The sequence below is a fragment of the Pavona decussata genome, unplaced genomic scaffold (assembly GCF_977016875.1).
Source record: "Pavona decussata unplaced genomic scaffold, jaPavDecu1.1 SCAFFOLD_300, whole genome shotgun sequence".
NCBI lineage: Eukaryota > Metazoa > Cnidaria > Anthozoa > Scleractinia > Agariciidae > Pavona > Pavona decussata.
In genome coordinates this window covers 62,015-80,559 of record NW_028145697.1, presented here as the reverse complement: position 1 = coordinate 80,559, position 18,545 = coordinate 62,015, and the positions used below count along the sequence as shown (strand labels likewise).

Genomic DNA, 18,545 nt, shown 5'->3' with positions numbered 1-18,545 from the left:
CGATGAAGACGATTGAAATGCAATTTTGACTACAAAAGCTTCAATTTCATCTATTTTCATTCATTCCATAGTAAGTCTTTCTCAAAAGTTGACACTTTTAAACATTCAACACGTTTAAGAAATGCATTTTCTTCGGAATCTCAAATGAGCTAAATTTTCATTTTTCGAACTTTTTCACTTCGATTGACGAGACATGTCAAACTTTCGTGTCAAACCTTGACCAATAAAAAGTCGCCTTTTCGTGCGCGAGCCAATCAGAATTATTCCACGTGGTTTTTGTTTGTGAGTACGCGTCAGCATTGAGAAGGCTTTCTTGCACTTTTTCTCGCACAACTTGATCATAAACAAGTTTCACGCGGACTAGAAAGCAACAAGCGGGAAAGCCTATATAATAAAAACCTTATTGAACTAGCTTGTTCGGTCCGTATTGGGAAAATATTGGTCTCGTCCTTTTTTTACAAGTTTATGGACCTCGCCTTCGGCTCGGTCCATAAACTTGCAAAAAAAGGAACTCGACCAATATTTTCCCAATACGGACCTCACGCTAGTTCAATAACATATATATAATGACAGTAGGAAGTTTTTGAAGAGGTTAAATTTCAGACCTCTTTTTATACTCTCTTTGCACACACAAAAAATGAAGTATTTATTAGCTGTTTTTGACTTTTTAACCAAATATGTCTAAGGTGTCTACGATTGTCTTATTACCCAAATTTACAGATCAGGAACAGTACAAACGGAACGCATTGACAGTCTTCCGGGAAACACAAACATCATTGGAAAGTGGTTCTTTAGACTGGAAAATTCTAAAGGCGAACAAGATGCAATCTTGAAGTGCCTTCGTTGGTTGAAAACACAGCCAGATCCAGCATCGTATTCGGATGATCTTGAACCATGCCCATGTACTCTCAGACAAGGCCGGTTTGACGAGCGTTTTCAGTGGACAAAACCAAAAGCAGCAAATACCTTCTGTGTATATACTAGGTTCCCTTCATCGGCAGATAGAGGTCGACAATGCTGCTACTACACCAGCTCTGATACATTTGGCGCTCTAATCACAGGCTACCCAGATGGAGGCGTGATTGACAGATACCATAGGTTTGCAACTAGATCTCTAAGACTGAAACACGAATACAGTGATGTAGAGGGCTTTAAAAATTGCTGTCTACTGTCCAGACTGTGCAAACGATTTTATGCAAAACGACCATCCGAAGGCTGTGAGAAGTACAGGCCTCCAGTTTGGAGTAAGTTGGTCAATTTTAATTACCATAATATGTGATAATTTTAATGAATGAACCATTTAGACGTTCTTTATGCGCTGCTACAAGACGCAATGCTGTCCCTGGCACTACCGACGCTATACCATTGCTATCATTTTGTGGATGACAATAATATTGTAACATCCTCTCTTCGTAGCTTGTCTCGCAATAAATAAATAAATTAATTAATTAATAAATAAATAAAAATAATAAAAAAACAAGCAAACAAACAAGAGACTACAAAATTGCGCTGAGACTTGTTGAAAAGTAAACTGCTCTTACTTTCTGCTACAGTTACAGTTACGTTGCATCCCTGTAACACGTTGTTCGTAACTTACAATGTAGTGTTCTGTTCGTTCGTTCAACTATTTATTCATTCATTCATTCATTCATTCATTCATTCATTCACTCACTCACTCACTCACTCACTCACTCACTCACTCACTCACTCTCTCTCTCACTCACTCACTCACTCACTCACTCACTCACTCATTCATTCACTCATTCATTCATTCATTCATTCATTCATTCGTGCATCAGTTCATTCGTTCATTCTTTCATTCGTTCATTCGTTCATTCGTTTTCATTCGTTCATTCGTTCGTTCGTTCGTTCGTTCATTCAATAATTCATTCAATCGTTGATTCGTTCGTTCTTTTGTTTGTTTGTACGTTCATTTATCTGTCTTTCTTTTATTTTTGTTTTGACAATCAGTTTTATTGCCTTTGCGGAACTCGGTTAGATTTTGCAAGATGTATGTAGCAATGGTAATTCTCAACCCGACATGTTGACTTTCTCAAGAGAATGTAATACTTTAAGGTGAAGGGGAACTTTGAAGCTTATTTTATGCGTAGTATATATAAGTGTGAAGTAGCCCTGCTCTAACGTGGAACTAGCAAACTAATGCGTGAGTAGTATAGTAATTTGGCACATATCTACATTTTTTATAGGCTGGTTGTGGGGTGATCCTCACTTTGTCACCCTAGATGGCAGAAACTACACCTTCAATGGTCTTGGCGAGTATACAATGGTAGACGTGAAGTATGGACGCTTCCAATTACAAGCTCGAACAAAGCTCGCCAAAGGAGGAGGAACTGCAACCGTTTTTGTCGCAGCTGTGGCAAAAGAAGTAAACACAAGCGCTGTGCAAGTGGCTCTCAAGGGAGAAGGTTAGTGGTGCATTAAGATAATTTAGAACTTTCTTATATTTGTGTGTTTTTTTATTGTTCTCAGGCGTTGTAATTGCTTAATTTAGTTCATATTTGTCGATTTCCATGTTTCAGGAGGCTTGAAGGTATTAGTAGACGGAGAAGAATTCCAGGGTTTCGACGCTTTAACTAACGTCAGTGTAAACTTGAAAGGCTCCGTGGCAGTATCGCGTCCGCAAAACAATTCCTTCCTTGTAACATTTCCGTCTGGGATATCCGTGACAGCTACGGAAGTGACAGAGTCACTGTCCATAGTTTTTGCTGCACCTGTTAAATTCAAGGGCTACACAAAAGGACTTTTAGGAACCTGGAATGATGATCAACAGGATGACTTCTTAAGACCAGATGGCACCACACTGCCTTCTAACGCCACTGGGAGAGAAATCCACTTTTCCTTCGGACTGCAATGTAAGTTAGTTTAGCCCAGACAATATCATATACAATATACGGTAAGGATAATTTCCCTTCCATCCTCTAATGAATCTCTTCTTCTTCATTGTTGGTTGGCCTCTGTAAGAGGAACCGTACGAAAAAGTAAACGACACTTTATACCGAAACTCAACAGACCTCATATTTACAGTTGCCAAGACGGATGTTTTGTCATAGACCAAGTGTTACCTTTTGAGCTAAAATTGCTGTTGTCTGTAAGTTAAGATTTACAGGGAAATTAAAGAAGTACCAATAAACTGCACTACGAAATTTATTATTTTACCGCGAATAAAATATAACTTATTTCCGATTTTCTTCACTTTTTTGGGGGAACGTTCTATAGTTAAAGAAAAGTATCTCTTATTTCTTCCAGGGCAAGTGACGGATAATACTTCCTTGTTTACTTATAATCCTGGAGAAGATACAAGCACGTTCTCGAATAAATCATTCGTACCGATTTTCCTCGATGAAAATATCACTTTTGCAAGCGATGCTTTAAGGCAAGAAGCAGAAGCCTTGTGTCAAGGGGATGTCAACTGCTTGTTTGACATAGCGTCTACAGGAGACACGTCAGTGGGAAAGAGTACGAAACAAGTGTCTATACAGTTAGAAAGTGAATCACAGGAATTGCGTAAGTTAAATGCTAGAAGTAATTATTGATCAGTTTAAAGTGAGTTCGATTCTATCTGGTTTTGAATGACTATTCACGGCGAATAACTGAGTTTGACTTTGATATTTCAACTACATTTCAAAATTAAATAGTTTAAGTTATATTTGATTTTATATTACAGGCACTATAACACATTGAGTTTTACTGAATTGTCCGTACAGTTGAGTTCATTTGGCTATTCAACAACTTGGTAAACATCAAAACAATGAGGGAAAAAAGGCGTTTTCTGTCACTTTTCTTTCTGAACATACGTCTTTAATAAGGCCGAACTGACATATCAGAGACCGCTATCGTCGATGAACAGTGTACTGTTTAACCATGAAAGACACAAGCTAATCTTTGTATTTAAGTCAGTATATCCCTAAACAATAGACGCAGTATTTAATTTGTTATTGAAAAAAAAAATCACTGATTCAAATAGTTTTATTTACTGAGAGCTTATAAGGGAGATCATCTAAGCTCTTGGTGGTCTAAAAATGGCTACAGTCTGTCATCAGTGTAAAACATAACTACCTTGAAAACTTGGCCAAGCAACGCTGCCACCACTACCCAAAAAAACAACAACAACAACAAAACTAAGGAAATGGCGCGAAACGCGCCGTCACGTCCTTAAGAAGCAATTTTTTTTTTTAACTGGGTTATTTCTCCGTTCAATCATAGTTACGTGTTTCAGGAGAGTTATCTAGCACCCCAGTTTGAGAACCAAATAAATACTCCTGATAAGAAAAAGCAAGGTGAGTTTGAGATTGGAAACTTATTTTTACCTTTCGTTCTGCTGCTTTTAGAGAATTATCCGCCAAAGATTTTGTCTGGGCCTACTGAACCCAATGTGACTGTCAACACAACAGTCAGCATAACGGTTACCGCAGAGGATCCCAACAATGATTCCCTAACATTCAGCGTTACCGGAAGTCTACCGACGGGGGCTGAAATATCAACCACCGAATCCTCTGTAACGCTGACTTGGAATGTGACCACTGAACAGGTAAATAATTAAAGTGAATATAAATATATAATTTATAATAATAAGAAGAAATTAAACTGATATAGCACTAAGATTATAAACATATTCATAAGCGATTCATACACTGCTTATTTCAAAAGTTAAAATATGTATAATAAAATGTAAAAAAAAAAGTCACAAAATATAAACCTATCAAATGTCAAGACAAATTGTACGCTTGTTTAATAAGGTATGGTTTCAGTGGACTTTACTTGCAGAAGATCTTTAATATACTCCAGGGCTTGGATGTTAAGCGCTTTGTAGACTAGAAGCAGCAACTTAATTGGAAAGCGTAAACCACAGGCAGCCAGTGAAGATCAAACAAAGCAGACGAAATATGATTAAATTTGGGTAACCTAAAGATTAACCAAGCTGCAGCATTTTAACTCTTTCTGAAGACGATCATACTGAGAAGAGAATTGCAGCAGTCCAAATGTGAAGTCATGAATACAAGAAAAAGGGTCTTGGTAGACTCAGGACTGGGAAATTTTCTAACTTAGCGTATATTTGAACTGCGGGTGAAATATTACAAGAAAGACCCCGCAGTTATTTACGTAACATTAACAGCAGTGAACATTTGCACCGCACTATCTGAGGAAGCAAGACTTCTGCGGTCGTGTTTTGACCCGTTTTAAAATATTCTAATAGATATATAAGCAGTAGCAATGTAGACAAAATCAAAACGATATTGGAAGGACACTAGCCCGCGAAGGACATGATTTACAAGCTCGTCAAGTCTTCTCCCACTTTTTTCAAATGGTTCGTTACAGCTACATTTTAAACGTCGATCCTCCAAATAGTCTTGTTTAACAACTGAGGAACAGGAAGGAACAGAAGCCCTCCTAAGTTAAGATGTATCCTAATGATATGCTTCCTAACAATAGGGTACTTTTGGCCTAAGAATAGTCTATTGTTGAGGAACAATCCTTAGGATACATCTTGACTTAAAAGAGCTTCGTGAATCTGGCCCAAGGGACGCCGATTGAAGCATTTGTTACTCAAAGAGCATTTTTTATTCAAAAACCAACAAAACAACTATTTAAACGAGCTCTCTTCCAGTATTATTTTGCTCAGTATTAATCACTGCCACACGACCTTGTAAAACGTTCTATGTTTTTCTTATCCTCTATTTATAATTAGTTCTCCTTTTTCTTCTTTTTTTTTTATCTTACCAAATATTGTAATGTAATTTTAAAGGGTATACAATTAGCTAACTATATTATACCCTTCTCCACTCCTTTTGTACTGTAATCTGATATACTAATAAGATCATGTGGAGTAACTAAAAAATACAAAAAAATACATTTGTTACTCATTATGTTTTGTCTTTTTGTAACTCTGCGATGGACTAGCATCCGATCCAGAGGGGAGTAGCAATACTCCTAGTTGCTTCCTGCTACAGTAACCGGGATAAGCTCTGGCCATGTGGGCCATTTAGCCTCGTAGTGCGACTTTACCTTACCTTATGTTTTGTTTTTACCAGATCGAGGTAGAGTTTGTGGTAACAGATGACTTCAACCAAGCGACCGTTCTTAGACCAGTAATAAACGTGTGCGCATGTCACAATCAGGGAACGTGTCTTCCGCCTGGAGACGAAAATGATGAAGACAACGATGTTGATAACAATGGTGAAAGATTTAACATACTACAATGTGTTTGTCAAAACGGATATACCGGTACGTTTTGCGAAGCAGACCTCGATGCATGCGATGAAAATTTTCAACCATGTTATCCGGGTGTCCAGTGCATCGATTTAAAGCCACCTGCAAACGACTCAGGATTTGAATGTGGCTCTTGTCCATCCGGTTTAACTGGAAATGGCGTCCAATGTACAGGTAACAGAAGCACAGTTTATTTTATGTTTTGTATATGGCCTCTGAAAAATGTTTTCCAATATCCCACTTTTTTGCTTATCTATGCAAAAATTGAAACCTTCATATTACAATTGTGTATTGTTGCCTTTTGGATGGTGCAGAAACGCTGCATCATAAATGTACCCGATCTAAGCTGTATTGGTGCATTTTCATGATTCTTTCACTTATAATCACGCAAATGTTATATTCCAAATGTTTCAGACATCAATGAATGCTCAGAGAACAACGGAGGGTGCCAGCAGAGTTGCGAGAACTCGCACAGATCGTTTGTTTGTAAGTGCAATTCCGGATATCAACTAAATCTGGACAAGAAGAACTGTGATGGTAAGCGTGATTCCTTTATTCTGGTAACTAACCTTAATTAAAATATAATGTGTTATAATCTCTTCTCATCTTCTTTTCCCTTCCCTTCTCTTTTCTTCTCTTCTTCTTTATTCTCTTCTTTCCTCTTTTTTATTCTCTGTTCCTCTCTTTTCCTCCCACCTCCCGTCCCTTCCTTTTCTGTCCACACTTTTTTCACTAGCCCCCTTCTCACCTCTACCCTTTTCTCTCCCCTCCTCCATTATCTCCTCTCCTGTCCTCTCCGCTCCGCTTTCCATTCTCTTCTCTTTTCTTTTACTTATGACGATATTTTTTTTTTAGTCAACCTCTTCTTAACATCCTCCTGAAAGATCATGTGCTCTGTAAGCAAACCACTTCCATCAAATCACCCCGCTATTATACTATCGGCCTACAGATCATTGACAGTTGACCGTCACACACTTGTCTTATTCCTTTGTTAGACGTGGATGAGTGCTCCCCTGTTGGTGACTGTGCGCAGATATGCGAAAACACAATAGGAGGATACAACTGCAAATGTAATGCAGACTTCAAAGTGGAGGACGCTAACCCGAAGAACTGCATACGTGAGTTTTTCTACAGTCTCTAGGTTGTAACACGTAACAATCTTTGATATAAATTAAATGTGATGCTATGTTTTACGTCTGGTGAATAAATGATATATTTTCAGTCAGTCGAAATAATATGACCTTCTGATTACTTGTTCGGGTGCTCTACCGCTTAGCCTCCCACGCATTCGTTTTTAGGGACTCGTATTACCTCCTCCCGACAATACACCCAAACGGGGTAGAAGGTAACCTTTCAAATAAGACACATAAATAACATCAGATTAATCTCATATAAACATGCCGTATAAAAAAGAAAGAAACAAACATAAAGAAGCACCTCGTGATTTGTTTTTTATATTCATTTTAGCTAAGAACCCATGCCAACAAAATTCCATTGGCTGCGAGCATATCTGCTTTTTGTCTGGTGGAGTGGAAAAGTGTGACTGCAGGCCAGGGTATGCTTTGAAACAGGACGGCAAAACCTGCACAGGTATGGAGTGAACACAATAATATTAAGAATAATATCAACAACAAAGGCAATCAAGCAAATAAAACCAAATGAGCTAAATATTCCCTTAGAAACTGGAATAAACACATCGACGTAAGGTAAAGTTAATCGATTCACAAGACATTTCTTATCTCAATTGTCTGAGTTCCGACACATGTCGACTATTTTTTTCAGATGTCGATGAATGTTTTACTAATATGAACAAATGCAATCAGGAATGTAACAACACCATAGGAGGATACTCCTGCTCATGTGCGAAGGGGTTTACTCTCGACAATGACGGCTTCACTTGCAACGGTTAGTTACAAACTTATTTAAGAGCAGCTTTCTTTCTCTCTTTGTGCTTGTTTGACTGGTTTTTCTTTCCACTGAGGTATGCGATTTCCTCAACACGAAGTTGATACTAGACAGTTATAATTGAATACTGTTTCTCATTAAGATTGCAGTGTACATTAGTAGATAGGGCTTTTTCAGTGTCTGCCCCTAAGACTTGGAATGTTCTGCCGGCAAACATTAGAAGTCAGACTGACTTCAACACCTTTAAAACCATGTTAAAGACTTATTAAAATGTTTACATTTGTCTTAGTGATACCCAAGGGAACCTTGTGACCTTCAGTCAACTCCCTTGGTACGAACAATGCACACTATTTTGAGTGAAAGATGCAAGACCCTTATACCGGTTATTTAAAGACTATCAAGTTTGCACAATTCGTAAATGTTCTTTTCACCAAATACTGAAAAACGTCACGCGATAACAAAACATCGAAGTAAAAAAAAATGTCATTTCACACACCGAAAAGAATCGTGTAGTGCTTATGCGTAATGGAGTTTTTATACTTTATGGCAGATATTGACGAGTGTCTTGAAGGGACGTTCAATTGTGATGATTCCATGGAGTGCAAAAACATCCATGGTTCTTACAAGTGTGTTTGTGGCGAGGGATTGTACTGGATTGACAACAAGTGCCAAGGTAAGACATAATTGATATGCTCTGAAAAGTGCTAACGCTACTCACACGAAATTGTTCTCATTCTTTCAATCCCAGAACTTTCCTGTTCGTAAAGTGTGATTTCTTTATCGCAGTTTACAGTGCAAATACAAGTATAAGACCAGCTTTTGTCATTACTTAAAGGGAATTGAGCCCCCAAAATGTGTCACAAATTCATCCGAAATAACCGCCTAAAAGCGGTTTATTTTTTAGCAAATCTGATTTTTAGAAATTGGCAGACCTTCTTTAAAGATTGCTTACGTTTGGCGGTAAATATTTTTAAATCATTGCAATCATTAAAAACTGGATCATTGTGGAATGCAAATCCGGGAATTTGATTGGCTTAGCGGCCATGGTATGTGAGCCATTATACCAAGCCAGAGAAATGGCGACCATTAAATGGTCTTCTGGTTGTTCTTGCAAAGCGAAATCAGCAAGAGTTGGCAATATTTTTTGATTGTTTTTGATAAAATAGCTATTCCACTCGTGCTTGTTGGATACGAGATGATTTTAGCCAACTCGGCGCTACGCGCCTCGTTGGCAATCTATCATATCATACCCAATAGTACGGCTGTTAAGCGAGAAATCGTTCGCTTTGTGATACAAGCATGAAACTTGGCAAAACAAAAGAACTAATAGTCCTAAATATTTTTTGATATAAAGCCACCGGGAAATCGACTATTATGGGATGAAAGGGGTGTGGCATTATTTGACAGGCATGAAATAGAGGCTGATAAGGAAAATGGCTAAAGAGCTATAAAACCTTTCAATTACTGGAACATATAGGGTAAAAAACATTCAGGTAGGATGATTAACATGAAGAAGAAATGATTTGTGACTAGCAGTTATTGTCACGTGATCAGTGACGTCACAAAAACCCGGAAGTAAACCTATTATAGTCAGGCAACCTTTAAGTATAGACTCTTTATACCTATAAGGCGGTCGTTTTAATTTATATTGACAGAAATTATGGGATGTTCCTCTGAGCATCCCATAATAGCTATTAGAAACAATAGAATTCAAAATGAACACCATATCAGTAAAAAGGCGTATTAATTGAAAGCCAATTTTCAAGTTATTGCAAAGCTTTAAAACATCAAATACAATATGTTTCAGTATGTATAGATACGCCTCCTGGTGGCATCTAGTGTCAAGTGGCCAAGGAAAACATTTAAATAAACATATTCATTAATTAACCGCATCTAGGATCCTTTAAATGCCGTCCGAGTTAGGAATCCTGGTTGCAGGTCCCGCCGCAGTTGCAGAGAGCTGTGCATACCAGACTCGCTCTGCCACATTTGCAATTCCTTGTGCATCCCTTTTTACAGCCACAGTGAATGAGTTCGTAACATATCTGCTGAGGTAACATATCTGAGGTAACAGTGTCCATACCGGCTTCCACCTTTTTACATCTTTTTCCCAGCCCCAGTCAAAAGGACTTGGTAGTGTTTGTTTCGAACAAGAGCATTCCCCCAAATGTGCCCAGCCTGGTATACTGCACGCCTCGTGTGCTGAAGAAGTGCTCCTTGAGTTGGTGGAATATTCTCTAAGGTTCGGTTGCCTTTAGAGAATAGTTCCTGTCTTGCTTCGTTCACTGTCGTTTGTGAGCTTGTTCTGTTACAAAGAAGCACTAAGAATCTCTCAATTAGGGCCATTGCCTGCTCAGGAATCTCTTCTGGAACTGAAGCCAACATTGAAAAGGTGTCCGTGATTTGTGGAAACACGTTCCACACGTCCCAGGCAGATGTTTTCCCCCTTCCGGAAAAGAACGATACCGTGTCGCTTCCAGTGATTGAGTGAAACATTGGGAGAGCCTTGCTTCTTTGTGGTCCCAGTTGTTCAGCAATTGAGTGAACCGGAAGGTATCGAAAATGCTTTCCAGTACCAAATGGAATCCAGATTTCATCCACGCTAAGATGTTGCACTCTGGATACCGCTAACATAACTACGTCTGTATCAACGGTTCTAATAAGAATTTTTCGGTAGCCAGATTGTGAGGCATGGTATGCATGCAACACGAGTCGGGTGTCTGCTTCTTTGTGGGAGCAGGTCATCATCTTTGTTGGTTGACAACTGAGAACGAATTCACCATAGGTGGTGTACACCTCCTTCCCCTCAATGCCAATAGCCTGCAACTCCTTGGCCAGAAACAAGAACAACTCAGTTTTGTTGTCACCAACATGAAGAAAGCTTTTCCAATTCTTAGGGAGCTTAGAGGATGATGCGACCCTTCTTCGAGTACCTGTTACCCGCCTTTCTCTCGTGGTGGACTTTAAACTGTCTTTACGATATACATCCCACACAACGTCCACTCTCTGAACGGTCTCCAGCTGCTTTCTGCATACTCTTTAAACGTGGTTGCCATTCCCGGCTTCAGTATTTGAACACTAACTGCACCATCAATTATTGTCGCCTCAAGCTGGGGTGCATCAATCTTCCTTTCAACAAGCCTTTCCATGCATTTCACTAGGTCTGACTTTTGACATTCCCTTATTTTTCCTGCTTGTGCTAGAGTTAGAGGAAAAGGCTGATTCTCGTGCTGGAAAAATTCTTCAAGATTACCATCGCGGCTTTGGCAGGCTATGTACAGACGGGAAAATAAAGCAAGTCGTTCTTAAGGGCTGTAACTTTCTGTTTATCCTTCGTCGGGTTCCTCGGTTGTTGTTGTTGTTTGAACAGGGGTAACTTGTTCTTCTTTATTGTTTCGGTTATTGGCTTTGTTCTTTCCTGGAATCTTTCTTTGACAAAGGCTTTGTACTGATCCTGACCAATAGACAGCACCTCTCTCACAGCTTTAACTACTGTATCATCCATGATTTCTTTTGAGTTTAGGACAAGAAGGTCTGTACTGTCCTCCTCAAAGGGATTACCCATGTCCTCAATTGCTGACAAGAGTGACAACACGTCCTTCTTAAAGGCAGCCTGAACGCCCGGAATTAGCTCATGATGGTCGCGCTTTTCTTCACTGACTTTTTTGGAATATGTTTCCTCGAATTCCTGGATGATCCTTGCGACTTCACGACCAGCGATCATCCACCTTCTTAATGCTGCTGGATTTTCCGTCAGTCCGATGGCTCCGCCTTTCCCTTTAACCTGCGCATTCACTTGCTCGTGCGCATGGTCTAAAGCAATTGAAGAGAAAACTTTCTCAGTCTTATTTACAACGAACGATCCATTTGTGAACTCCTGGTGGATGTCAGGGTGAGTTGAAGATAGTAAATTCATATCACGTATATGTATACTCATCCACCTGGCGTAGTTGATGTGGTCTAGTGAGAACATCCTCGGAACCAGCGAGACAAGTGACTTCTTGTACAATGAAAAGTTCCCTTCTTTGATAGCTATGATTAACTGCAAGACACATAACTCTAAAAAGAGTACTCGATTCTAGTACAGAAACTGTGGGCGCTCTTTGGACAATTTATTGACCCAGTCTGTAAACTGGAGTGGTTCTTCACCATTCTCGAGGGTTTCAAGGTAATCACTATATGCCTTACTCTGCAGGATGAACAAGCAAGTGGCAGTAACCTGGTGCACCCATCTCGTTATTGTGACGTGAGTGGCTTTGATGAAAGAATTAGCAAATCCTCCCGTTGCAACGTCAGCTGCTACAAGGGCGATGGTCCAACCACTTCCATCAAGCCAATCTCCAAGGAGCTTAAATGCCGCCATCTCGATGTGTAATCCACCAAGCATCAGAATGAACTTCTCTCCATGAGTTGAAGGCCAGTTCCACTGGATGAGTTTTCCAAGTGCAAAAAGTGGTTGATCTAGTGCAATAATAGGTGTTTGGCCTGGGTTGACGTGATTTACTGCAGCTTTGATCATATTCATAGCGTGTAGAATCATCGCGATGGAATGTGCGTTCTTGTAGAACATAGGAAGAAGCGATATCACTGCAGGAACATACGCTGTTGTTGGTTGACAACATGCATGGCATGCTGCCCAGGATATAAAATCACCTTTCTCAAGAGTTGCTTTTGATGCTAACTCTTTCGCATTTCGAAGCAATTGGAACTCTTCTTCTTCTGGCACATCTACTGGAGTCATCGTTCCGTGTTCTAGGCCTATATAACAACTGGGAGGCTCTGGAACGATGGGATCATTAACTAGCAGAAAGCAAGAGGTAGCTCGCATATAGCCTTCACTTCTTGAACAGTTCCATCTATCACATTTGTTCCACGTTCAGTTCCTTTTATGGTGGCCGTAAGATGCTGAACTAGCGATATGGTTGTGCTATGAAAGGAGTCGCTTGCCGTTGTAGAACTCAGGTTATGATCAATATTGTCGATGGCTGCTGTAGTGAATACATCTTTTCGTAGTTTTTGAGGGTAGACAACACCTTCCTTTTCAAACTGTGCCGTGACAGAATTAGCTAAGTCCGTGGAAATATCCATCACCTGACCATACGAAATGCATAACCCAAGCTTGCGCATGACGTCTACAAGGCCCTCTTTCTCGTTTCACCGTGAATTTTCAGAGCTGTGTATACTTGTAACAGGCATTCTCTTTCTCTTCTATGGCGCACAGTTTTTCCTGCTCCTCCCTGCTAGTGCTCTTTATTATTTGAAATAAGGAGGGCAGGAAAGAAGACTGGGTGAATTAGTGAATAACTCATTTTTTTCTTCTTAGTGGTTTCGAGGGCTTACCCTTACCCAACAAAAGAACATTTGCAAGGATAAAGGATGGTATTTATTTATTTTTTAAGTAAATGTGGTAACAAGTATTTTAATTACATCACCACTAGAATAACATTATAAAGGTCTAAAAAGCTTTCAAAAACAACGAGTACACTTTAAATATACTTCAAATGTGGCCTTTGAATTGTTTACAATCAAAATCTCTGCATTGTTAGTAAAAAATATGGAGTTTTACACAGTTTTCACTTTCAGCCTCGTTTTCATGTAATGACAAACGTGACGCCGCCTATCTCCCCACAAAGTGACATTTCACATTGGCCCTATATCAGAATTTAATAAGCAGCCTAAGAGCTATCTTTTTGCAAAGTTTCATGCTTGTATCACAAAACGAACGATTTTGATATTTTTTGGGCTAAGCAGCTGCACTACAAGGCGCGCGCGTGGAATAATTGTTAATTATACGGAAAGTGCCGGACGTTTCGGATAATTCTTTATCGTTATCATCTTCGCAGGTATTCAATAGTTGCTTAATGAGGAACTATGGACAGTTCCCCCTAAAAATTGAGAAAATTATCTTATGATTCTGTCTTGCACGCTTAATATTCAGAAATCTTAAGAATCATGCATTCACTTAAGGTTTGCTTCAGGAAACCTTTCCTGATTCCCAGATTCTAGATTATTCCAAGCAATGCAAAGGAAAGCAAATACTTGTTTCGAATTAAATAGAAAATAGTGACCAATCTGACAATACAAAGACCCCAGACACATTTTCTCGAAGATATCAATTTTACATCAACGATATATTGGTTATGGTTATATATAAACTTGAGATATGTTTAATATCCACAAGGTCTAGAGAAAGGTGCAAAACCGCCACCACCTCCGCCAGCCCCAGTTCCACGAACACCAACTCCAGAGGAGGGGAACCAGTCAGTCAAGTTAGAGATACAGGGACTGAATATCTCTCAGGTTAGAAAGTATGTCCTGGAATAAATGTGATGGAATATTTTAAGCCTGGTGAATAAATGAGAATGATGTATTATTCAATAACTAACGCAGTCATACTCCGAATGCTCCTATCAGGAGTCGAACCTAGGACCTTCCGATTACTAGTTCGGATTCTCTACCAGTGAGCTACAGGATACTCGTGGGAGCTTAAAGGCCATCAAACTAGGTTGTTTCATGTTTGTCCCATGAACCTAGTACTTTCAGTTTATTCCGCTGTAAATGACTTTTAAAGTGAGTTATCGATTTCAATATCAATGCCAAATTCCAAAAGCAAGCGTTTGGCATTTATTTAAGAGTAATGTTTTATAACTTTCAATGCTATTTGCACCATTTTACTTTCTCCAATTGAATTCATGTTGCGAATTGCGTTATAAATCGATAGAGAAATCCATAACCATTACGACAAGAACTACACTTTTATATACGTATAATAACCTAGAATGACATCGCAGAAGTCGACAATACTCGGAAAGCCTAACCTGGTAATTTAATTTTTTTTTCGTAATTTGAATACAATTTGAAACAGCAAATTACGGGTGTGATTTTCTTTTAAGGAAGCTTTACTGCGGGAAATAATGACGTTGTAGATGTTGTGTAACAAATAAAAAACTTCGTTATTGGATATCAGGTTTTTAATATTATATGCTATTCATATCAGTGGAACCAACCCTTAGAAGAGGCATTCAAGGCGGCGGTCGCAACGGCAGCAACAAAGTATTGTTCGAAAGCAGACAACTGCAAATCGACACCTGCGAGGTAAAATTGCCAGCAGATGTTTTCATTACGCGTCATTCCCCTTAAACTTTCGTGTTTCTTTCTTTCTTTCTTTCTTGTTTTTTTTTTTTTTTTTTCCTTTTTTATTTTCATGCTCTTTTTGTTCTTTTGAGTGTTTGTTCCTTCTTCCTTTTTTTGCCTCTTCTTCATGCCACGTGTTTCTGTTTATTTCATCCCTTTTCCTTAATTTGGTTTCAAAAGCAACAATATCGTATTTCCATGTTTCACATTTGACCACGAATTGGACAGTCGCTATCTTATCACTTCTCCCTGGACAATCGTGTTAATTATCCTTGCCTTTTCTTCTTTTCGTTGTTACAGCGCTCGTCGCAGAAGAGCAGCAAACTACGTCATCTTCACGGAAAACCAAGTTCACATTCTGCCTGGTTACCCAAAACAGATTTCCCAGGACCCCCTGTTGGCAACATTAGCATTTTATTTGCTATCCCCACCTGGGCTGTCCAGCGAGGTCATAAATAAAGACACACTGGTCTCCATTGTAAAAGGATCTCTGGCCGAGATTTCGAGCTCTATTAATGGTACCATTTCAAGAGTGGAAACGCTGTTTACTGAAACAACGCCAACGGCATCACTAACTTCAACGCTGGAAGCTGAGGAAGCGGATTCCAATACCATTTATTATATCATAGCTGGATCTCTTGCTGGCGGTCTGCTGCTCATTATTCTGGCGGTTATGATTGCATGGAAATGCAGTCACCCGAAAAACAAGTAACGTTAATAAAAGCATTGGATATTTCTCTGAAAAAATCTCTTTTTCATAAAAATAGCTGTAAAAACGATTTGGAAAGGATACTGTTACTAATTGTTGACGAAATTAATTAGTATCACAAGCACGCCTTTGTCCACATCCACATCTCATGAGTCATGGACATGGTTCAAGTTATATGCATCATAGTTACAGCTTACTAGGTCCTTTATATTTTAATTTAGATCGTTTAGTGACGATTCAAATATTTTTGAAATAGTGGATGATTATATTCAGTATGACCTTGGCTACACACCTCTCTCCGCAATCCTAGTTGACCATACACAAAGTGTTGCCGTTAGTCAAAGAAAGTTTTGAAAAAGTCACGTTTGCAACGAAATATTGTATGGGTTTAATGACAAAAACCTGGAAGGGCGAAATGGGTCCTCTTTTATCCATTTCAGAGATTATAATGTTGTTAATGGTGATCCTAGTCTGGGAATAAGCTCGACAATAGACACACTATCCGGATTTCTCCCTTTTAATGTAATACTTTTGCGTTCGACGTTAGAAGAACGCATACTATTCGTGTCGTTTCTTTCTGGATGCTGTGCGATTTCAGGGTTTGGGAGCCATCTTGGCCTGGCTGACCACTTGCCTCGATTTCAAGCGAGAGCTTTGAATTCCGCTGGCTAAGTGAAGTCACGTGGGTTGACTCGATTTGGTCTGGATGCCATGATATCGAACGCACTCTTCCAATCCATGATAATTACTCGTTTTCTTATAGTCTAGTTTAAGGGGGTAATAACTCTGTTTCTTATTATTTATAGAATCCCCAAGCATGTTGATGACGTTAACAAAGCAGCAAATATGGAAATGAATGTCGTGGGTGAGTTTTCTAACGAAGCCTATGACAATGACCCAAACTGGAATGGAAAGTGAACTCGCAAATGAAGAGAAGACTAAAAAATTGTAGGATAAAATAATTTTTACCCTTTGCAAGCTGGCTAGTTTGTTCCAATTAGAGAACATATTTTCTGGTTTTATTTTATTTGATTTTATTTTCTACTAATTTTTATTATATTTAACATACCCGTAATACAAAATGAAAAAGTAAATTGGCAACGTGATTTTGTCGACAGCATGCAACTTGACTTGTCGAAGTTCGTTAAATTAAGTAGAAATAAACGAAGCAGGATAATCGATAGCAAAAAATGTTTTACGGCAATGACTACGATTAAAGGATAAACATTTCATCTACTGTGATTATAAAAGCAGTTCACAAAAAATATGTAATTACTTGCTTCGATCCCGAGGGAAAATTAAAACTTTGCTTGCTTATTTTCAGAGGTTAGATCGAGCGTGTCCTTTGACAACTGTCTCGTAGCGAAGGCTGTAAGAATAATGTAGCGAAGATACAGATGTACTAAGTAGGTAATAAAAGGTCTTCTTGAGATTCACAGGTCGGTTCTTCTTGTTTCCTATATGGCTTCTTACTTTAGTGTTGTCTTAGCGAGGGGGAGGGGGGGGGGGGTATAGAGATTCCACGCTATCTCTTTAACTCCGAAAATCATGCTGATAATCTGATTGAATCTTGTCTGTACAAGGATGTCATTCAAAAGGGTCTGCAAAGTATGCCCATGACCTCACATGAGTTAAATATTACGCCATGTCTTTTAAACGGCGGGAAATTGCAGTTTCTGAGAAACTTGGCTGCCAAAATGTCTTTGCCAAGGTAACATTAAGAACAGTAAACATTGATCCACTACACCGAGGGTACTGCAAGCTACGTCAAGTTGGTTTTCGTATCACAGACTTAACTGATCATGAAAGCGGTCACACCAACATGGCGGCAACGCAAACCACCCATTGTTTTGTCAGAGATCTGGCCTCCGGGTAGTTGTCAGGAGTTGACTTTGTTCTGATACAAGCCTTACCTCATTTGATATAAAAATCACGCTGCTCTTATTCTGACAGGTTTTCATTTTCATGTGAATAGCTCTGAAGTTTGTAACAAACAAAATCAACTCCTACCTCGCTTCCACTCAAAGGCCAGGCCACTGAACAAACACGACTACTGAAACTGGTTGTTATTTTCCGTGGCCCTTACATTCTTTAAAAGTAGTTACATAAGTTCAAGTTCCATTTCTAGGATTCCTTTTGAATAGTAGCCTAACCAAACAAAAGTTCTTTTTTTTTTCATTTTTTTTTCGATATTATCTTTATTTTCATTTTAGTAGGACGACAGTTGCCATAATAAATGCAAGTATGCAAGGGTTTTCTCGCCGTCTAGTCGAATTCTCATGGGTTTACAATACAGTTAGAGCTTTTCATTTTTGCTTTCATGTATGAGTCAGGAGTATGTGTATTGTAAGCTCTGGTCTAGCTCACTTTTTAGTTATCCTTCGGGTATTCAATACAGTGTGAGCTACTTATTTTTGCCGTTATGTATTTCCACTTTGGGTTCGACACTAGCTCGCTCTTTAGTCATCGTTTGGTTTTTCAATCAGTGTGAGGTTTTCATTTTTGTTGCTTGGTATTTGCACTGTGGTCTCGTGATCGGGACTAGCTAACATTGAAAAGGGAGAATATA

General features: G+C 39.0%; 1 protein-coding gene and 1 long non-coding RNA gene across 2 annotated transcripts in view; one reads left to right on the top strand and one right to left on the bottom strand.

Moving 5' to 3' along the window:
* LOC146454464 (uncharacterized) overlaps positions 1 to 17,415 on the top strand; it is a 65,906-nt gene extending 48,491 nt beyond the window's left edge. The window contains exons 33-47 of the mRNA XM_085095361.1: positions 721 to 1,244; positions 2,208 to 2,426; positions 2,541 to 2,873; positions 3,268 to 3,525; positions 4,350 to 4,549; positions 6,051 to 6,402; positions 6,643 to 6,765; positions 7,224 to 7,346; positions 7,696 to 7,818; positions 8,011 to 8,133; positions 8,684 to 8,806; positions 14,315 to 14,433; positions 15,131 to 15,228; positions 15,568 to 15,975; positions 16,783 to 17,415. Coding sequence (XP_084951487.1) covers positions 721 to 1,244; positions 2,208 to 2,426; positions 2,541 to 2,873; positions 3,268 to 3,525; positions 4,350 to 4,549; positions 6,051 to 6,402; positions 6,643 to 6,765; positions 7,224 to 7,346; positions 7,696 to 7,818; positions 8,011 to 8,133; positions 8,684 to 8,806; positions 14,315 to 14,433; positions 15,131 to 15,228; positions 15,568 to 15,975; positions 16,783 to 16,894 — 3,238 coding nt within the window. The 3' untranslated portion in view covers positions 16,895 to 17,415. The remainder of the gene's footprint in view (positions 1 to 720; positions 1,245 to 2,207; positions 2,427 to 2,540; positions 2,874 to 3,267; positions 3,526 to 4,349; positions 4,550 to 6,050; positions 6,403 to 6,642; positions 6,766 to 7,223; positions 7,347 to 7,695; positions 7,819 to 8,010; positions 8,134 to 8,683; positions 8,807 to 14,314; positions 14,434 to 15,130; positions 15,229 to 15,567; positions 15,976 to 16,782) is intronic.
* Positions 17,416 to 17,454: 39 nt separating this feature from the next.
* On the bottom strand, positions 17,455 to 18,102 carry LOC146454463 (uncharacterized). The gene is made up of 2 exons (XR_014859222.1): positions 17,662 to 18,102; positions 17,455 to 17,625 (listed from the first exon to the last, which is right to left on the bottom strand). It is a non-coding gene; the product is annotated as an uncharacterized LOC146454463 (long non-coding RNA).
* Between the last annotated feature and the right edge of the window lie 443 nt (positions 18,103 to 18,545).